At 46.2% G+C, this 18,979-nt stretch overlaps 1 protein-coding gene across 1 annotated transcript in view; it reads left to right on the plus strand.

Annotated features, from left to right (window-relative positions):
* Positions 1 to 18,979, plus strand: part of SPTB (spectrin beta, erythrocytic) — a 232,153-nt gene that overhangs the window by 85,814 nt on the left and 127,360 nt on the right. Inside the window, exons 3-4 of the mRNA XM_085627228.1 lie at positions 7,477 to 7,628; positions 18,568 to 18,741. Coding sequence (XP_085483354.1) covers positions 7,477 to 7,628; positions 18,568 to 18,741 — 326 coding nt within the window. The remainder of the gene's footprint in view (positions 1 to 7,476; positions 7,629 to 18,567; positions 18,742 to 18,979) is intronic.

Raw genomic sequence — 18,979 nt, forward strand, 5'->3', positions numbered from 1 at the left:
CGATTTGGCCCAGTTGATGACCAGGCCGGAGTTGCGACCAAAGGAATTCAGGACGTCCACCAATACAATTAGCGACAGTCGGGGAGAGGTGAGATACAGAAGGATGTCATCCGCGTAAAGGGAGACACGGTCTTCAAACTCCGGCATCCATCTAATGCCTCGCAACGACGGCTCCCAACGCAACCAGGCGGCGAGAGGCTCCAAAGAAAGTGCAAAGAGAAGGGGTGATAACGGACATCCCTGCCGCGTACCTCTCCCCAGTGCGAAGGGGGCCGATACCCTACCATTCACCACCACCTGAGCCAGAGGGTCAGCATATAGTAATTTTACCCAACCAATAAACTCAGGGCCGAACCCAAATTTCGCCAACACGGCCCAAATATATGGCCACTCCAAAGTGTCGAACGCCATAGTCGCATCTAAAGATGCCAAGATGGCCGGCTCACGTATAAATTCCGCTCTAGCAAGCACGCCGTGCAACCGCCTCAAATTTAGAGCGGTATTCCGATGAGGTATGAAACCGGACTGATCCTGATGAATGAAGTCGCCCACGACCCGAACCAGTCGATTAGCCAATACCTTGGCCAGAAGTTTGGGTTCTGCGTTCAACAGCGAAATGGGCCTATAGGAGGCGCAGCGATCTCGCGGCTTCCCCTCTTTGTGTATCACAACTATGTTGGCGAGGCGTTGGTCAGGGGGGAGGAAGCCCGCCGCACGTGCCGCGAAAAACATGTCCCGAAGATGTGGCGCTATCTTATCGGGACGCAACTTATATAGTTCGATGGGAAGACCATTAGGACCCACAGCTTTACCCGATGCGATCGAGCGAGTGGCCAGAGCGATCTCATCTGACGACAACTTTGCCTCCATCAATACTGCATCAGCCTCCGATAGGGTTGGCAATGCAATGTCTCTAAGCAACAGATGAGAATCCTCCTCCGAACGCACAGAAACCGGAGAGTAGACCCCGCGGAAATGAGCCGCGAAGCAGTCAACGATCTCCACCGGGTCAGTCACACGCACTCCATCCATTCTCTCCACAACGGGCACCACCCTGCTCGCTCTCTCCTTCTTATCCAACCAAGCAATCAACTTTCCGGCCTTATCCCCCACATCATACAGTCGTCCTTGCTGCTCTCTACTCATCCCTTTAGCGGCTTCCGTGACTAGCGCTCTATAATCTGATTGTTTGAGGCTGAGAACATGCACTTTCTCATCAGTAACTCCCCGCTCCAAGTCCTCCTCCATTTCAGCTATTTCAGTTTCCAGGCGAACCACCTCTGCTCTCTCGCACCTCTTAGCATGGGAGATAAGGGACAAGGCCTGCCCCCTGATCACCACCTTATAAGCCTCCCATAGGGAGACGGCCGACGGCACCGACCCCATATTATCATTAAAGTAGTGATCAGTGGACTTGACCAGTTCCGCGCGGATCTTAGGGTTACGCAGATACCAGGGGCTAATGGGTGCCACTCTCCCCTCTGCCCCAGGGACAACCTTCAGTTGCAACCATATAGGGGAATGATCAGAAATACCTCGGGCTAAATGACGCACCTCCCCAATCATCCCAGCTTGGATCGCCGGCATAAGCATGTAATCAAGTCTCGAGAGACTCCCATGGGCCCCCGAGTGAAAGGTATATTGCGCCTGACCCGGGTGCATCAATCTCCAGCAATCTACAAGTCCCAAGGTGTCCAAAAAGCCACCCAACCAGGCCTGAGCCCTAGGGAGATCCCTGGGGGGGTGACGGTCCTCCAACCCAGAGACAACGGCATTAAAGTCACCCCCCAACACCAGAACCCCCCCAGGGAGTCCCAGGACCAAACGCCCCAAATCAGCAAATGTAGCCATCTGTAACCCCGGAGGCACATACACAGCGACGAGCGAGATAGTCCTACCCTCCCATCTCCCCACCAGTGCCACATAGCGCCCCCTATCATCGTGAAGCACCTCATCAACTTCCAATGGGAGAGAGGCCCTAACCAAAATGCCCACTCCCCTAGAGCCAGAAGTGAAACCAGAGTGAGCGGCAAGGCGATAGCCCCTCCTATTTAGGGCATGGAAGGAGTTCCCAATCACGTGTGTCTCCTGCAGGAAAACAATGTCGGGCGAAATCCGCTTCAAAAACTGCAGCACCACCCCGCGCTTGATCCTGTCCCCAAGTCCATACACATTCCACGAAAGGATTCTCAATCCCCTATCCCCCATCCCACTCCAGTGCATGACACCCACATCCCGGAAAGCACAACCCGGATAAGTCAGCAGAGAACTTCACATTGCCTTGCGAAACAAACAAACAATCCCCAACAACCCCCCTCCCCCACAATCCCCAAACCACAACTCCCCCCTCCCTGCACCCCTGCTTGAGCCCGAACAGCCCCCCCAACTCGCAGTGTGCCTGTCGCCCTAAGATATACCACAAAAAGAACCCCAGAAGGAGGAAAGGACCCCAATAAGCTCCCCACAACCCCCGGGCATTTGAAGGGCATATTGTGCCAATCTAGGGTCCAGTTGAGCCAAGGTCACCAGTTCAGTCCATCACCAGGAACCAAGTTCTAGTCCTGCTTCACCAAATCCCGTCCGCTCTCCGCCATCCGACTGTCTCGATCTTGTCCCCGAGGCAGGGCATCCAACCAGTCTCCAGCCGCCTCCGGCCGGTCGAAAAAGTGGGAACGACCCTGGAACTCAACCCGCAGCCTCGCCGGGAATAACATCGCATATTTCAGCTCCATGTCCCTCAAGCGCCGTTTGACACCCAAAAATCCCAGCCGTTGTTTCTGGACCGCTTGCGTGAAGTCCGGGTAAAAGCTGACATTGGAGTTCTCAAACTTCAGCGGTCCGGTAACCCTCGACGCCTGAAGGATAGCATCCCTATCCCGAAAGTTAAAGATTCGGGCGATTATAGGCCGCGGGGGAGCTCCCACCTTGGGCGCACCACCCGGAATCCTGTGGGCCCGCTCCACCGCAAAAAACTTGCTCAGTCCCTTGGGCGCGAGATGATTGGTCACCAGATCCTCAACAAAAAGATCCGCAGCAGATTCCTCCGATCTTTCCGGCACTCCAATGATACGGACATTGTTCCGTCTAGCCCTGCTTTCAGAGTCCTCAAGTCGACGGTCCGTCAGATCACTGGATAGCCGCAACCTACGGACCTCCGTCTGCAGGGCGACCACGTCCACAGTTAGACTCGACGCCGCTTGACTCAAGGAGTCGACCCGCTCGTTAGTTTTGGACAGGTCTGCCCTGACCAAATTCACATTGATCAGGACCGCGTCCAGTTTATGAGCCAAGGTATCAAACTGCTGACCCACAGTGGTCTTCATCTCCTCAATGGCGCCCATGACGTCCAGCAGGGTCAATTCCGACGATGGGCCGGAGACCTCCTTAGACCTCTCAGGCGATTTATGCGAGCCACCAGGGGATCCCTTTGCCTGCGCATATCGATCCATGTTATTGACCTGGGTATAGGCACCCCTCCGGGTTGACTTGGGTTTCGACTTGTCTCCGTCTAGTCTCGCCGCCATCATCCGGAGGCCACCAAGGCCGGCACCCGTCCGCACCAGAAGGGACCAAGTAGCTAATTCAATTGAGCACAGCCGTCGCCGACAGTCAGCCCATATATGATCCGAGAGTCAGGCCAGACACTTCGCCGTCCGCGCCCCTCTGAAACACCAGAGTCTCTCGGCCGATAGCAGAGAGCAAGCTTGAAAACGAAAGTGAAAGTGCGGGGTCCGTGGCAGGTCAAGCCCAGCCAGCCGCTGTTGTTCACTTCGTACCCGGGCACTTCACCAGCTCGAGGTCGGGACCAAGGCAAGAGCAGGCCGCAAACTTCGGAGTGCAACCATTCCGGGTCCCGGCGTCCGATCTGAAAGTGGAAAACGGGTGGCACCGCAGCGCAAGTTTATCTGCAAAAGCCCGTCAAGTAAACCAGGATTAAGTCAGGATATACGTGGGAGGTTGCGGAGGCCCTCGAGAGCCGTAAGCCTACGCGGCCATCTTGGTTGCGCGCTAGGCTCCAACTCCCCGACACTAGATATCTTGAGGGTTGATCGAAGGTACTCAGGCTCTTGTAGATGTAGGGTTGTAGTCCACTTTCAACTTTATTGTGGCTTCAGGAGCCAATGAAGAGCACTGATCCCATTTTAGGAGGCAAGAAAACATGGCTATGACTGCAAAATGACATCTCATCATTGCTGGACGTGGTTAAAAATGAGGGGGTAGTCAACTATACAAAACAACACTTGCATATTCCATTTGCATCAGAAAACAAACATTAACCCCAAACGTTCGCCAATGCCTGTGAGCTTCCTTCTTATGAAAAGGTAACAACCACCTCTGTGACCAGTTAGCGCTGCTACATCATATGGCTTTGAGTTGAGATTACCCTCATCTAGTCGGGAGACACCCACCTATTATATATATTCATCTGCAACCGGATCCTACTTATCTCTACAATGACAGGCCACGGTTAGCTCAGTGAGTTGAACGCATGCGGTGAACAGCAGATTACGAGTCCTCTTGACAGCAAGGCCATCTCAGCCTTCCATTGTTCTACAGATATGTAAATTCAGTATAAAAAATTTGATAATGGTGAAATCTGTTATTTGTGGCGCTTAAAAGTGGCAGAATTGCAGTATGAAGAGCAATAGAAAAATCAACTTATGTTTATGATAGTATCATGACAAAGACACTATTTGCAAACTAGATATTTGGGAAAGAAGGTTAACACATTCTGGCAATCTAGATACCTTGTTGTTGCTCATGATAGTTCAAGCCTAATCTAGGTTTTTTGATCTGAAACTTCTTCAGAATTGACAGAAATGGATAAACAGGGCCCTTATTTTCATTGCTAACAGACACTTTGGCAGACAGGTAACCTCACCCTGCGCTAGTGCTAAGGCGGTGCTGAGCTGGTGCTCAGGTGGTGCTGAGTGATGCTGAGCTGGTGTTGTGCTGAGATGATGCTGTGCTGATGCTGTACTGCGCTGATGTTGAAGTAGTGCTGAGTTTTTGCATAGGTGGGGGAGAGCTGGTGCTGAGGCGGGACTGCGCTGGTGGTGGTGCACTGATGCGAAGGTGTTGCCGTGCTGATGTTCAGATTGTGCTGTGCTGATGTTCAGATGGTGCTGTGCTGATGCTGAGGTAGTGCTGCGCTGATGCTGAGTTGGTGCTGCACTGGTGGTGGTGCACTGTTGAGGAGGTGGTGCTGTGCTGATGCTGAGATGTTGCTGTGCTGATGCTGAGGTGGTGCTACAGTGGTGCTGAGGTGGTGCTGCTCTAATGCTGCAGTGTTGCTGTGTTGGTGATCAGTTGCTGCTGAAATGGTGCCATGCTGTGGTTGAGGTGGGGCTGCGCTGAATCTGTGTTGGAGCTGTACTGGTGCTGTGATGATAGTGGTGTACTGATGCGGAGGTGGTGTGTGCTGATGCTGAGGTGGTGCTGCGGTGGTGCTGAGTGATGCCGAGGAGATGCTGCACTGGTGCTGAGGTGGTGCTTAGTGATGCTGTGCTGATAGTGAGGTGGTGCTGCACTGGAGCAGTTGTGGTACTGTGCTGGTTTTGAAGTGGTGCACTGGGTCTGAGGTGGTGCTGAGGTGGTGCTGCGCTGGGGCTGAATGATGCTGAGGTGGTGCTGTGCTGCTGTTGTGGTGGTGCTCAGGTGCTGCTGAGTGATGCTCAGGTGGTGCTGCTGTGGCACTGCTGAAGTGGTGCTGAGTTACGCTGACTGGTGCTGAAGTGGTGCTGCGCTGATGCTGAGGTGGTGCTGCGCTGTGCTGAGGAGGTGCTGAGGTGGTGTTGCATTGTCTACTTGCAGGATATATTGTTAAGTAACCTCACATTACATGCCACATTTGGAGAGCATCAGGAGGCATCCCTTGATATTGTTTTTTTTCACCAATGATTGAAACCAAAAGAAAATATCAAAAGTTGAAAGCGCACAGCTTAAAGCTGCTTCCATTTCCGTAAAACGGAGCAATAACTGCATGTTTACCTCTTCGATTAAGTAAGTATATTATGCAGGGGAGGCTCCTCCATTAGGGCAAAGGAGCACCGCCCCACTGCTTTCTCGCAGTGCGAGAAGCAGAAAATAAAATGGTATTTTAAATACCATTTTATTTTCTGCTTCTCGTGCTGTGAGAAAGCAGATGGCAGAGTTATGCTTGGTTGGGGGGTCGGGGTGGGAGGATATGCCTTGTTGGGGCCGGGTGGTTGGGTGGGTCGGGGAGGAGTGACTTGCACCACTCTGAGTGCCCTGACTGCTTGGTTGGCCTGGGGCCGACCAAAGCAGTCATGTGCACTCTACATTTTCTCTATGTAGGCTGCATGCAGAGAAAATGGCCTCCCAGCAGGTGCCCGGCTGGGCGCTGTCTGGGACTCCGCACCAATCACAACGCTGCCATTGCAGCGTTGTGATTGGCTTAGGGGAGGGAGCGTGCCTGTTCCTGTTCAGGAGGAGGAACCCGGTTCAGGAGCAGAGGCGGCGCGGGACCCGGTCAGGTAAGGTTTATTTTTATTTGACCCATTTCCCCCCTGCAGTAACTTCCACGCGATAACCCCCGCGTGACATCCTCCCCACCCCCTACCCGTGAGTATTGCGAGCCGTGACTGATATTATGTAAGGGTTGAACATTTGAACTAATGAAACCAAAAATTTTATAGGATGTAAAATAACATAGCCTCCGGCTGAAAAAGCGCTCATGAAACCAAAGACAGTGGAAAACAAGATAAGGACATGATTTGAAGCCCTATGCTGAGTGCATTCGGAAAGCCAAACAAGCCAAGGCAAAAGAAAAGTAGTGCGCCAAAATTAACATAAATGGCCGATAGTTAAATGATCCATGTAAAAAGGCCAGTCTCCAAGGCATGACCAAAAAAGCAAAAGGAGGAACATATGTAAACTATTCACCAACGAAAAAAGGAATTTTTCAAAAGGCATGAGAAGGAACGAATGAGAATGGATGGGCGTGCTGAGAGCCCATACAGTAGATAAAGCATGTCTCAAGAGACATCTTATGTGCTGCCTAGGCGAGACCTTTAAGGGCACTAAACTGCAGTTTTCATGCACATACTTCTTAAACTACACAGGGAAGATCAGCCGCCTTCTCAGCCTTTTACTTATATATGCTTTTAAAGGCTCTATAAAGCTGGTTCTCTTGCTGGCATCATAATAGAGGAGGTGAGTGAGCAAGAACAGATGGAAGGATTCACGCTCTGCATTCGACCTGAAAATTATTTTCTGCTTGGAAAAAAGGAGCCAAATTCAGCTTAAGAGCAATTATTATTAAAGTGAACTCCAGACAGGGAAATATTTGCCTGTATGTGGTTAATATAGAGACATATGGTGGAGAGTGCACTGTATGAGAAGAATTGTACTATGCAGTTTTTTTTTTTTTTAAAGTATCTACCAATGTATTAGATGAATTTGTGTATGGATATCGGTATGATTTATCATTCATGTAACCTCTGCAACTTCCAGATGAGCGTGAAGCCGTGCAGAAGAAGACCTTTACAAAATGGGTGAACTCCCATCTAGCCCGCGTGAGCTGTCGGATTTCAGACCTCTATCTGGACCTCCGAGATGGACGGATGCTCATCAAACTGCTGGAGGTTCTGTCAGGAGAACGGCTGGTACGATTAGCTTTTCTTTCTTAGAACCTATTTTGGTCCTCACAGACTCCATTATTGTCATCCATCTTACCCGTGTTACCTTTTTAGCTTTTACAACTGAATGCCCTGGTCCTTGGCTAGACTTGTGGATAGCCTGTTCCCTGGCCCTCCAATGCTGGCAGACCGGAGAAATGAAGCAGAGAGTAATAAGGTTATTGGCCGGAATCACTTATGTTGTTCAATAAGAGCTCAACTTTAGAATTCATATCCCCTGGTTCCAAGGTGAACAGTTAACCACCTGATCAGAACTTGCCCTAAATAACTGTACAGAATCATAAACTGACAAGTCACATACTTTCACCCAAAGGATGACTTTTAGCATGCAGAATGAGGACTCTACCCCGGAGAAATCTGGTCATCTCTAAGAGAACCTTGACTATATAGTAATATATTTTAGGCAGCTCAAAAATATATTAATTCCCTCATCTACCAACAATGGGAGTTCTTACAAACAGAATAAGATCACTGCAGTGTGGAACATGCACAAGTCAGTATTTCAATTGCTAAAATAAACCTGGTGAGTCTCCGAGGCAGTGAGTCAGCCCCCCAAGAAATTAATTTGTTACATTTTATGTCTATAGTTCTATTTATTTCTATATTTTTATGAAAAATTTGCTCATGAGACTTTGAGCTAGATAGATCATAGATCGTGGAAGGGGTATTGATTAGATTTACATGTGCAGAAGGCAAAAACAAAGTTGAATCAGAGCTGTATTTTTTATTGACGTCCAACTAATCTTTAAATTGATTGTAAAATATTTTGGTACCGAAAATGACTACACTGCTGAAGAAAGCTTGCTAACTCTAAGTCTCTAGTTAGTAGATAGGTACGGAGCCTGACCCAGATATGGTAGCTGGATTAGTAGATAGATATGGAGCCTGACCCAGATATGGCAGCTAGATTGTCCATCTTCTGCGCCTGACTTTGGCATGGCCATTCTAACAGTGATAAACCAGCTCTCTGGTGCTTCCATGGGGCAGTAAATGCACATTCAGATCACACCTAAGCCTGGTATGCGCCTCCTCTTCACTGCTTGAGTTGAAGGTGAATTTTCCATTTCTTCACTGCTCTTCGTTGCCAGCAGATGCAGTTACATGGTAAAACCTTTTAATGCAGAATGCCATTGCTGAAGTTTTGGCTTCGACGGAGGTCTAAAATTAACATATACTAATGCTTTTGCTTTAAATGAAAACATTGTGTATGCCTGGATGGTTGAAAGGGATGGCATGACCCCACTGACTCCACAGAAATGCTATGGGTATATAAGGTCTCCCTGAATAAGGAGGGGTGAACGAGGAACCTGCTCTCCTCCCGGTGCATTTGGCTGAAGACCCACTGTCCCACAGCAGGGATGCAGGGTATTATGGGACTCTGCTACAGAGGGCATATGAGTATAATGCTACCAGGCACATAGGGAGCTCTAGACTAATTGATAAGGGTCCACAAACAATGTTTGGGGTCTGTGTTTTCTTTACTTTAACACAATGTATAATTTTTGAGTAATATATTATTATGGTGATAATTCTAATACATGTCACATATAGTAGCTAAGAAGATAATAAATACTAATTATAGGAATACATCTAAATTTTGAGTGTTGAGAGACCAGGGGAGGTCCAGGGGAGCCTGCAATTGTAAGACCTTCTGTGCCGCGTCCATTTTCGGTTAAAGACCACACACTCTTTAATACATAATCCAGAGGAGGAGGTGGGCAATACCTGTCTGTTTCCATTTCATTCATGGAAGTAAGTATAGCCTTTTGGGCTTAGGAAATCTACCTGGATGTCACGCCAGAGGTTCCACGATGGCACTTCTCCCCCCCCCCCTCCCCCCCCAGGGATATAATGCATTTGATAAAGAGTGTTTGAGGTGACTTGGGTGTCTGATCACAACTGCAAGGAAAACCTGGGTGGTCCCGATAGTCATTGATAGTGAAAGTGTTTGACTTAATTTTACACAATTGTTATTTACTCTGGGGAAGTATTGTTATATTTGCTCACTTTACCACTACAAATGGAGACCAACTACATATAAATTTGGCTTGGTCCTGCCCCAATGTGAACAGTGCAGCCCAAACAGCTAGACCAAGTCTTCTCTGAAAGAGAAAAGATGAAACCCCAGACTGGTGTCAGTCTTTTCAGCTGCATCCGTGAAGTGCAGCTTGCTACTATGGCACAGTGACCTACATCACCACCTCAGGGGATGACTGTCTCACCAAAAGCACCTGGATGAGAAAAACAAAAAACAGGTGAATGGTATGCTCAAAATAATCTTAGCTGCTGTTTGTTACTCAACCCATCACTTTTTGTGCTGGTAATTCCATAAAATGCAGAAACTAGGGAGGGTCACTATGTGCTACAACAGGTAGGGAAATGGACAGGCTAAAGGAATGCAGTTTCTGTTGTCACCTGAACTGGATTTATGCAAATCAAGAATGAATCTGCTTGGCCATGATGACTGTTCGTATCTCACTGCTCTGCTTGAACCTAATAGCGTAGGTTTGCAGTGTATCAAATCATCACTGTGAAGTGTCTGAAAAGCAACATGTTGGCCCATGAAAACTCATAGAAATGTTAATAATACTGGGAATATGACTTGCAGAGGGGTGGGGGGAGGGCTGATGGCAAGGCCTGGAGAATAGCCATTCTCTGCGGCCACCCCTCTCCTGCGCACTGCCTAATACCAGGTTCTGTGGCCAACCCACTGCGCCTTGCCCATCCCAGCTGTGCTCAGCAAAACGCAGCAGTCAGTAAAGGTAGCAGCCTCCTCTCCACAAAACGTTCCATGTTCACAGGCCTTAGAGGAAGCCGTGCCCTCGCTGCTAGACTTTCAGGGTCCACAGATCCGATATGTTTTAAAAAACTATGAGTTCACTATAAGTGCCCCGTAAGCCAAGTCTGACTCAAGCTCATTCCTAAACCTCGAATTCAATGATGACATAATGCATTTTAATATTGTAAGAGGTGCCTTAATGTGTCTCTAGTTGGGGGACTTAGTCAACGCCCTCAACTGATAAGTACAGTCCTCGAAATCCATGCAAAATCCATAAATTACAACAGGGGACTATTATGGGTCCACAACTTTCGTAGCTCAATAACTCTGTACAGAGTTTGCAAACTACAGCAGAGGATCCAGCGTGTGTCACAGACTGGGTTCGCAAACTTAAGATCGCGGGTCGTGCCTGTCAGGGTTAGCAAATTCTGTGTGGCCCCCAGCCTACATTTTATTTTTGAACTTTGGGTGGTCTTGACCCCACCACCTTAGCCTAGGGGTCAGGGTGTGCCCATCCTTCCCGCTTATGTGGCCTCTAAAAGTTTTTTCAGGATGCAGGGACTGAGCTCCACATCCTGTGTTGACAGAGCAAGAGAAAATGTTGTCTCTTGGCCAGCCAATCTCTGCCTTCAGGTTTGTAGACCCAGATTTTGGCCCACTATACAAAAACAATATTTGGATAAAAAAGCTACCTTGTCCAGTAGGAGGGCATTTTTATAAATCTGAGTCTGTACTTCAGGGACTGTCAGTGGACTGACTAACCCTAGTGAAACAACTTCAGCGGACTAAGGGCGTGATTTAGAGTTCAGTGGAAGGGTTACTCCATCACAAACATGACAAATATCCCATTCCCCGTATTACAAGTGCCATTGAATATAATGCCCTTGTAATAAGGCGGACGGGATATTCACCACATTTGTGACTGAGTAGCCCATCCACCAAACTAACTCTAAATTATCCCCAAGGAAACCAGATGTCACTAACAATCAGCCCATTCAAGCCAACATGCACATTTTGTAACACTAATTTCTCAAAAACTACACAAACCGAGCAACACCTCTACCTTCTGTTCTGGTTTCACGCCAAATTTGATGTAATTACATTAAATGTTTTTTTTCTGTTGCTGATAGCAAAGGTTCCAATCGGAGTAAAAACGGGCAATGCTGCTTTTTTGATCCACCCTTTATTTCACCATCCTGATCTTCAAACTTTTTAATGCTGTGCTCCACACCTGTGGAAAAAATAATAATTGGGCTCTCACCTCGAAATGTAGGGTTTTAAGAGTATTTGGAGTTCATTCCTTTTGACACCTTCTCCCTGCCAGGATATAAATGGCAAAAGATGTTAGTGATAGCCAAATACAGAGTGAATTACTGCCGCTCACCCCCCACCCCTGAAAACAAAGCACTGATATCAGCATAATGCTTCTTCTGCCACAGCCTTGCACCACTACCACCAAACACCCTCCCTGATTACTTGAGCCCCCCTAGAGGGGCCCACCTGCCAGCTTGAAGACCGTTTGAGGGATCTGGACGGAATTTGGAACAGTGGACCTAAACGTTTCTTTTGGAAAGTATTGTGCAGAATTGTCAAACGGTGACAAAGTTATTTGCAAAATGAAAAATGCCTTTTCCAAGGAAACTATGACTTAACCATAACTATAGAGTTGCTGATTCAACCACACTTTGTAAGGACTGGGGAGAGGAAGATGGGTGAGGAGGCCACTTTCTGTAAAGGTTGGAAATCTGTAAATTGTAGACATTCACCTACATTTCACTCATTGTTTACTTTCTGGGTTCACAACACCAGGGCAGTCATGGAAATATATGCAAGTAGATACTTCACGCATTCTTCTACTCTTGCTCTCTTCTTGCAGATAACCAGCAGGAGTAATTCCAGTTGATTTGTGTGGTGGAGAAACAGCTCACCTCTACTCTTCCATACATTTTGGGAATGCTCCCTTCTCTTTACCACCTTGGAAACAAACGTACCCCAACAGTTTTTGGGGAGTAATTTTAGATGAACTCCCAGTGTGGGAATGATTGTACAGAATGTTTGTGAACACACACAAAGTTCTGAATTTGTGGATGTTCCCTTCCATTTGTGGATGGGTGCTTCCCTGGCCCTTCCTTCATGACATCCTCAGACATAAATTTCTCAATAAGGAGAACTTGCCATGCTAGAAGATCTTTCCCTCTGTGAAATTCCATCTAGAGGGCTGGAGAACCCAACATATTCACCACCCATAAACAGTCTCATAATACGAGCATGTACTTTAAGGGCCAGGCCATGGTCCTGTCTTGAGATGCAGAAAGGAGCCGTGCACCAGGTTTTAAAGAAGCCATGCTGTCTACAGAGTGAGTTAGCACAGGCAATTGTTGCACTCCTTATTTCCAAGCTGTGATATCCAGAACTCATGCACTAACTCACAAAGTTATGTTTCTTTTGCATGTGCTGCCCACATTATTACTTTAAAAAAAAAAAAAAAAAGATACAGGGCTCTGATATAGGGCTTTTTTCATGCTAATACAGAGACATTTTAAGGCATGAGCAAAGTGGGTAATTATCTAGGGCTCCCTTCTTCAAATGTATATTTTTCATCTATTTCCCCTTCTCCTTCTGAACTTCTCCCCTTCAGTATCCACCTCTGCCTTGAGACTCTGTTCCTGTCTTGCTCTCTACCGGTCCCTGCGTCATCCCCTTCTACCATTTTATACACTTTGCTTTCTACCCTCACCTACCTCACTTACCCTCATGCTCTGTCATCGCTGTCTCCCAACATGACCTCGTTTCTTAGTACCTCTCTCTCTACTTCATTGTCTTGCCTTCTACTCATTCTTTACTTCCACTCCATCTACCTTGCCCCTCTTTACATAATCACTCTCTTTCTACCTCAACGTTTCTCTGTCTCTCTTCCTTGTTATATCTCATGTATCTCTCGCTCTCCAACCAATACATTCCCACCTTTTCCCATGATCCTCTCACTACCTTTACATCAACCCTCTGTACCACCCTCCATCTTTCCCAGGAACTACTAAAACTGTAAGATTGACCAAACAACCACATCAGAGTCTCCCAGTTTCTAGCAAAAAAGGTCTAAAAAAATACTGATCTTCTAAAACTACAGCTGAATTCAGACAGGCAGCTTTGAAAGAAGGTTTACTAGAGTTATTATTTTGCATATGAAGCCGATCATTCAATAATGCACACAAATCCAAAGTAAATTAAGCATTTCCGACAGGATAAAGGGGCTCATTTAGGGTTTGGTGGAGAGGGTACTCTGTTGCAAGTTTGAAGGAGTAACCTTTCTGCCAAACTGTCAGGTCTCCCTACCTCATTTAGAGATGGGTGGACCGTAAGCTTTCCACCAGCCGAGCCCCCATTGGCTCCCTCGATAGAAAGCTAACTGAGTGAGACCAATGGAGTAGGGGCCTTCAGAATAAACCCATCACATCACATGTGCAATGTAAAGCAGGCGGTGTGATTTTTTTTTCTGTCCATCACTGTAAAAAAAAAAAGGCTGTCGTAGATGTGCTCTAATTTAACATTATGCACCAGTCCACTAAACAGCCACCAGGTCACCCTTCCCATGTCTTTCTTATAATGGGAGCTACAGGCTAGTTAGACACCTGGGCCCAGGTTTACAGAGGCTTTGCATGATTGCAAAGTGACGAACATTGGCGCAAAGAGGCACACTGGTGTTTACTTTCCTGCGCAAAAGGCATTTTGTGCCGGAAAGGTGTCCTGTTCTCAGTGCAAAAAGTGCTTTGTGCTGCATGTATTGCTTTGCACTACTTTGCGTCACTTTTGTGTCAAGGGGGATTACTCAGCCCTAAATTGGGCAGATCAGTGCAAACACCCATAGTGTTTGACTCAAGGCACAATTTATTTACTAGAACAGCCAGACCAGGCTTCATTGCTTCAAAAACGAATGCCTCCGTGAGATGTTGAAAAGGGAAATGTTTTCATTCCTCCCAACAAAAAAAACACACATGACATGTGCTGAAGTGCACAGTATACGTCTAATCTGTAGGATCCTCCTGAATTTGTGTAGACATAGGAATTTCTTCTGAAATGGTGGACTTCCAACACAGATCCTATGCTAGACAGCGCTGACTTACTTCTGCACTATGGTGCCTGGCTATGCGTTGTGCGATGCTGCCTAGTTAGAGCTCCAGCATATGGGGGTGACAATAGCCAGCCAATCAGAGTACATATAACTCTGCACTGTGTCTTTCCCCATGTGCAATGCAGCACAGCAAATTTGGTTGATGCTCTGTATGGTGTGAAAAATTTGTAAATCTTCCCCTGAACCCTAAGTGAAATCTTGCATGATAGAAAATTAAGATCCAAGATTAAATGATAAGCTTTTTCGGTACTGTGTCATGCTTTCATTTGGTAGTAATTGGCTGGCAGACACTGGGCAGCTTCAACTTTCGCCGTTTTTGCGTGCCCCAATTTCTGAAAGGTTAACACACAATTGAGTATTGTTTGGGATCAAGATAGCTTGAAGTAGAGGAAACTGGGAAAAAAACTGAAAGTTGTACCAAACATGGAGCCCCAAAATATGACTTGTTCAGGACCCCAAAAATCCTTAAGATGGCACTACGGAAATAGCTTTTATTCTTTCAAGGCATAAGAAAATCTAATTCTGTGGCTATTACCAAGGGGTGGATTCATAGATTAACAGACGGAGTGCAGCCCCTCTGGGTGGTAGAGGACATTATCTCTGCTACTTTGAGAGCACTACCATGCTGATTCCCTCGAAGGTCCAAAACATTTTGTGGACTGCCACCATGGGTTTTCACGGCCATTCACCAAACGTTTACCTTTTTTTTGTTTTTCAGAAACAAACTCCCAAAATGGAAATTTGTTTTAGGAGAACAAAAAACTTTATTGTTTTTTTCCGTCCTTCACCGAGAGCCTTTTCTTTACAATGATGGACAGAAAACAAATCACACCATCTGCTTTACAAAGCACATGTGGAGTGATGGGTTTATTCTGAAGGCCACTACTCCGTTGGGCTGTCTCAGTTAGCTTTCCATCGAGGGAGCCAATGGGGGCTCGGCTGGCGGAAAGCTTATGGTCCACCCATCTCTAAATGAGGCGGGCAGACTGGAGAGTCTAGCAGACATGTTACTCCTTCACACTTGCAACAGAGTACCCTCTCCACCAAACTCTAAATTAGCCCCTGTACCCTGTCGGAAATGCTTCATTTACTTTGGAATTGTGTGCAATTGAATGAGCGGCTTCATGTGCAAAATAGTTACTCAAGTAAACCTTCTTTCAAAGCTGGCTTTCTGAATTCAGCTGTAGTTTTAGAAGATCAAAATATTCCAGAGATTCCCTGCTAGCAAGCTGGGAGATTCTGATGTGGTAGTCTGGTCAATCTTAGTTTTACTTGTTCCTGGAAAAGATGTAACATTAGATGGCTGATTCTCAAGTTCATCACTTTTAGACTTTCCTGCGAGTCATCCTGAACCCTAGAATGCTTAGATCTTTTTAATGAAGAAAAAACTCCTTTTCCCATTGTTTGATTTGTTTTCTTCATTTGTACTCAAACATTTCGGAAACACTTTTCTTCATTCATTTTTCGTTTTTCACAAACCTTTCATTTCATTTGTACGTTTTGACACTAAAACCTATTCGTTTTGACAGGTCCTTTGTGGGAGTTACTGCTTCTTTCTGGCACCCCTGGGTTTGTCAATCAAAAACAAGACCTGAACGATCAGGGCTGAACTCACTTTAAATGTAAAGGATTGAACATGGGTCTACAACTTGTTGTCCCCATTTCGAAAAGTTTACATTTTATCAATCCTCATTGCCCTATTCTCAATATTTAAAAGCAAATTCACTCTTGGGTTTATCCGTCACTTCACCCGAAATATACCCCCAAATAATCAGGTGTGTTCAAAAATTGTGTGAAGAAGAGATGGCACCTCACGTGCGCAACACCAAAGGAGCTTTCTGGTTGATTCTCTCCAGCTATGCCCACGTTTCTCATCATTGGTGGCCATCTCGACTGTGAAAACAAAATAAGTCTCTAATACGAGCAGTAAAGGTGAAAAGAGTGTTTTGTGTATATATCCCAAAAAGAAAGACTCTATGAAATAGAAAATATTTCTATAATTAAAATTGAGTTATAACTCACATATACCACAAGATGCTTTTATTCAAATCTCGTGAGTTTACTCAAGATTAAAAAAACAACTGCATGTTGCAGACCAGATCAGGATGGGCCAACATGTTTCATTGCCTGTTGATTTAGCGGCAATTTCTTTCCCTCTATAGCTCCATACTGTGGGTATACCCCTGAGTTTGTATCATTTGCTGGCACAGGCTAGCTTTCAGCTTTGGTTTCCTATTGGTTTTGGTTTTCGGGTGGGTAAGTCTCTTTCAGTGATTTCCCAAGTGAGTGCCTTTTGTTGTTTCCCCCTCACAGCTCTGCATTCCTAACCTTCCCTCCACCTCTCCAGCGAATCAGGAAGAAGAGTGGAACCCACTCAATGATGTTAGAGAAAAAAAAAAACATCTCCCTTGTCTAGCTGCTCTTGGCTGGCATGTGGCAACAGCCCCCCTACCCATGTGCTGCCCACCTGTCTCGTGATGCTCTCAGGCCGGCCAAGGCCCAGTCTCTGTGCTCATATAGGGGAATATGTATCAAATACCGTTATTGCGATTCTCAAATAGCGATTTTTAGAGAATCGCTATTTGAGAATCGCAAAACGGGATGTAATAAAAAGAATTCAAATATTTTGCGATTCCTTGGCATTCCTTAATTGCGATTCACAAATTGCGAATCGCAATTAAGGAATACCTTCCCATTCATTCCTATGGGCTAGGAGGCCCATAGGAATGAATGGGAAGACATTCTCAATTTGCGATTCGCAATTAGAGAATTGCAAATTGAGAATGCAATTACAAGGGTGCCAGGGTGTCAAAAGGACACCCTGTTGCACCCTTGAAATATGTATGTGTGCACGTGTGGCGCACATACATGCCCTAACGGCATGTATGTGTGCCACATGGCACTTTGAAAAATGCAAAAAAAAAGTGAATTTTTCAAAGAAATCGCAAATTACCACCAACTTGAAGTTGGTGGTAATTTGCGATTCCTTAAGGCCAAATCACACTTTTTCTGTGCTTCAAACACTGCATTTAAGGAATCGCAATTTCTGATTCCTTAAATTGAAGAGCAAAATAGAGAATCACAAATTTTGCGATTCTCTAATTTGCGATGCCCTTTTGGGATGATACATCCCAAAAGGCCTTTTCCCATTCGCAAATGGGCCGATTCTGAGAATCAGCCCATTTGGGAACATATGCCCCATAGTCAAGACTCGGTGTCAACCTAAGGAGCTCTGCCCACCCTGATCTGCACAATGAACATTCTTCAGAGATTCTGAAAATTGTTGAAACCTGTCTTTTGCCTCAAACAGGATACACTTGAAAAACTACGATTGCTTGCCCAGTTCTAAATGTAGCACTACTTTCTTGGGTGAAGATATTCCCCTTCTTAAATTCAGAATGACTTTCTATCTGGAATCCAGGATCAATAAGATTCAGGGGTTAAATTAAATTCCACATTTGTAAAGCACAAACTTATTACCCCTAAGGGTATCCAGGCGCTGGGGGGCCGAAGGGAAGATTAAGTGAGCTATTGCCCAGAGTCACGTGATGCTGACCTGTCGTAGGATCGAACTGTGATCCCTGTGCTACGATGTCAGCCGCTCTGGCCGCTGTGACACACCTCTCCCACCAGATCCTAGTCAATGTCCAATCCCCATAGGATCAGCCGTACACAGAGTGGCTTTAATCTAAATAAGAGTGTTACTATATCGCCCACTTTTAGGAGGGGGTGATTTCACCTGGGGAGGCTCTGATGGAAATACAAGCGGGTCACTGACCACGGGAATCCTGATAAATCCAGCCAGAAAATGAATCTTTGATTGCCAGCAGGTGATAATGGGATCACTGTGTAAACTGAGGAAGTATAAAAGTGGACATACATGAACGTGTAGAGTGGTTAGGCAGGAAGCGTGTAACAGTACACATCTTCAAATATGTGTATGCACAGTGCAATTAAGCATGAATATCATTATTCAAATTCAGTGATTTATTTTTCAGCCAAAACCAACAAAAGGAAGGATGCGCATTCATTGCTTGGAAAATGTTGACAAAGCACTACAGTTTTTAAGAGAGCAAAGAGTTCACCTTGAAAACATGGGCTCCCATGACATTGTCGATGGAAATCACAGGCTGGTGCTTGGTCTTATCTGGACCATAATTCTTCGATTCCAGGTAGGTGCACACGTGCTGTATGCCATAATGTGATATGCTAGGATTATATGGCAGCAAGCCCTTTATCGGAACAAAGGGTCATTGGGCCGTATTACTGGCCAATAAACTGATCAACTTCTAACATAAATGTCCCCATCCAGACCTTGCTCCAAGAATTCAGAGGTGATCAGCCCACAGTTGGTTGTTGTAGATCTCAGTAGCGTGTGCCCTGCCTATGTCAAATCCTGTCTAACATCAT

Source organism: Triturus cristatus, chromosome 9 (genome assembly GCF_964204655.1).
Source record: "Triturus cristatus chromosome 9, aTriCri1.1, whole genome shotgun sequence".
Taxonomy (NCBI): Eukaryota; Metazoa; Chordata; class Amphibia; order Caudata; family Salamandridae; genus Triturus; species Triturus cristatus.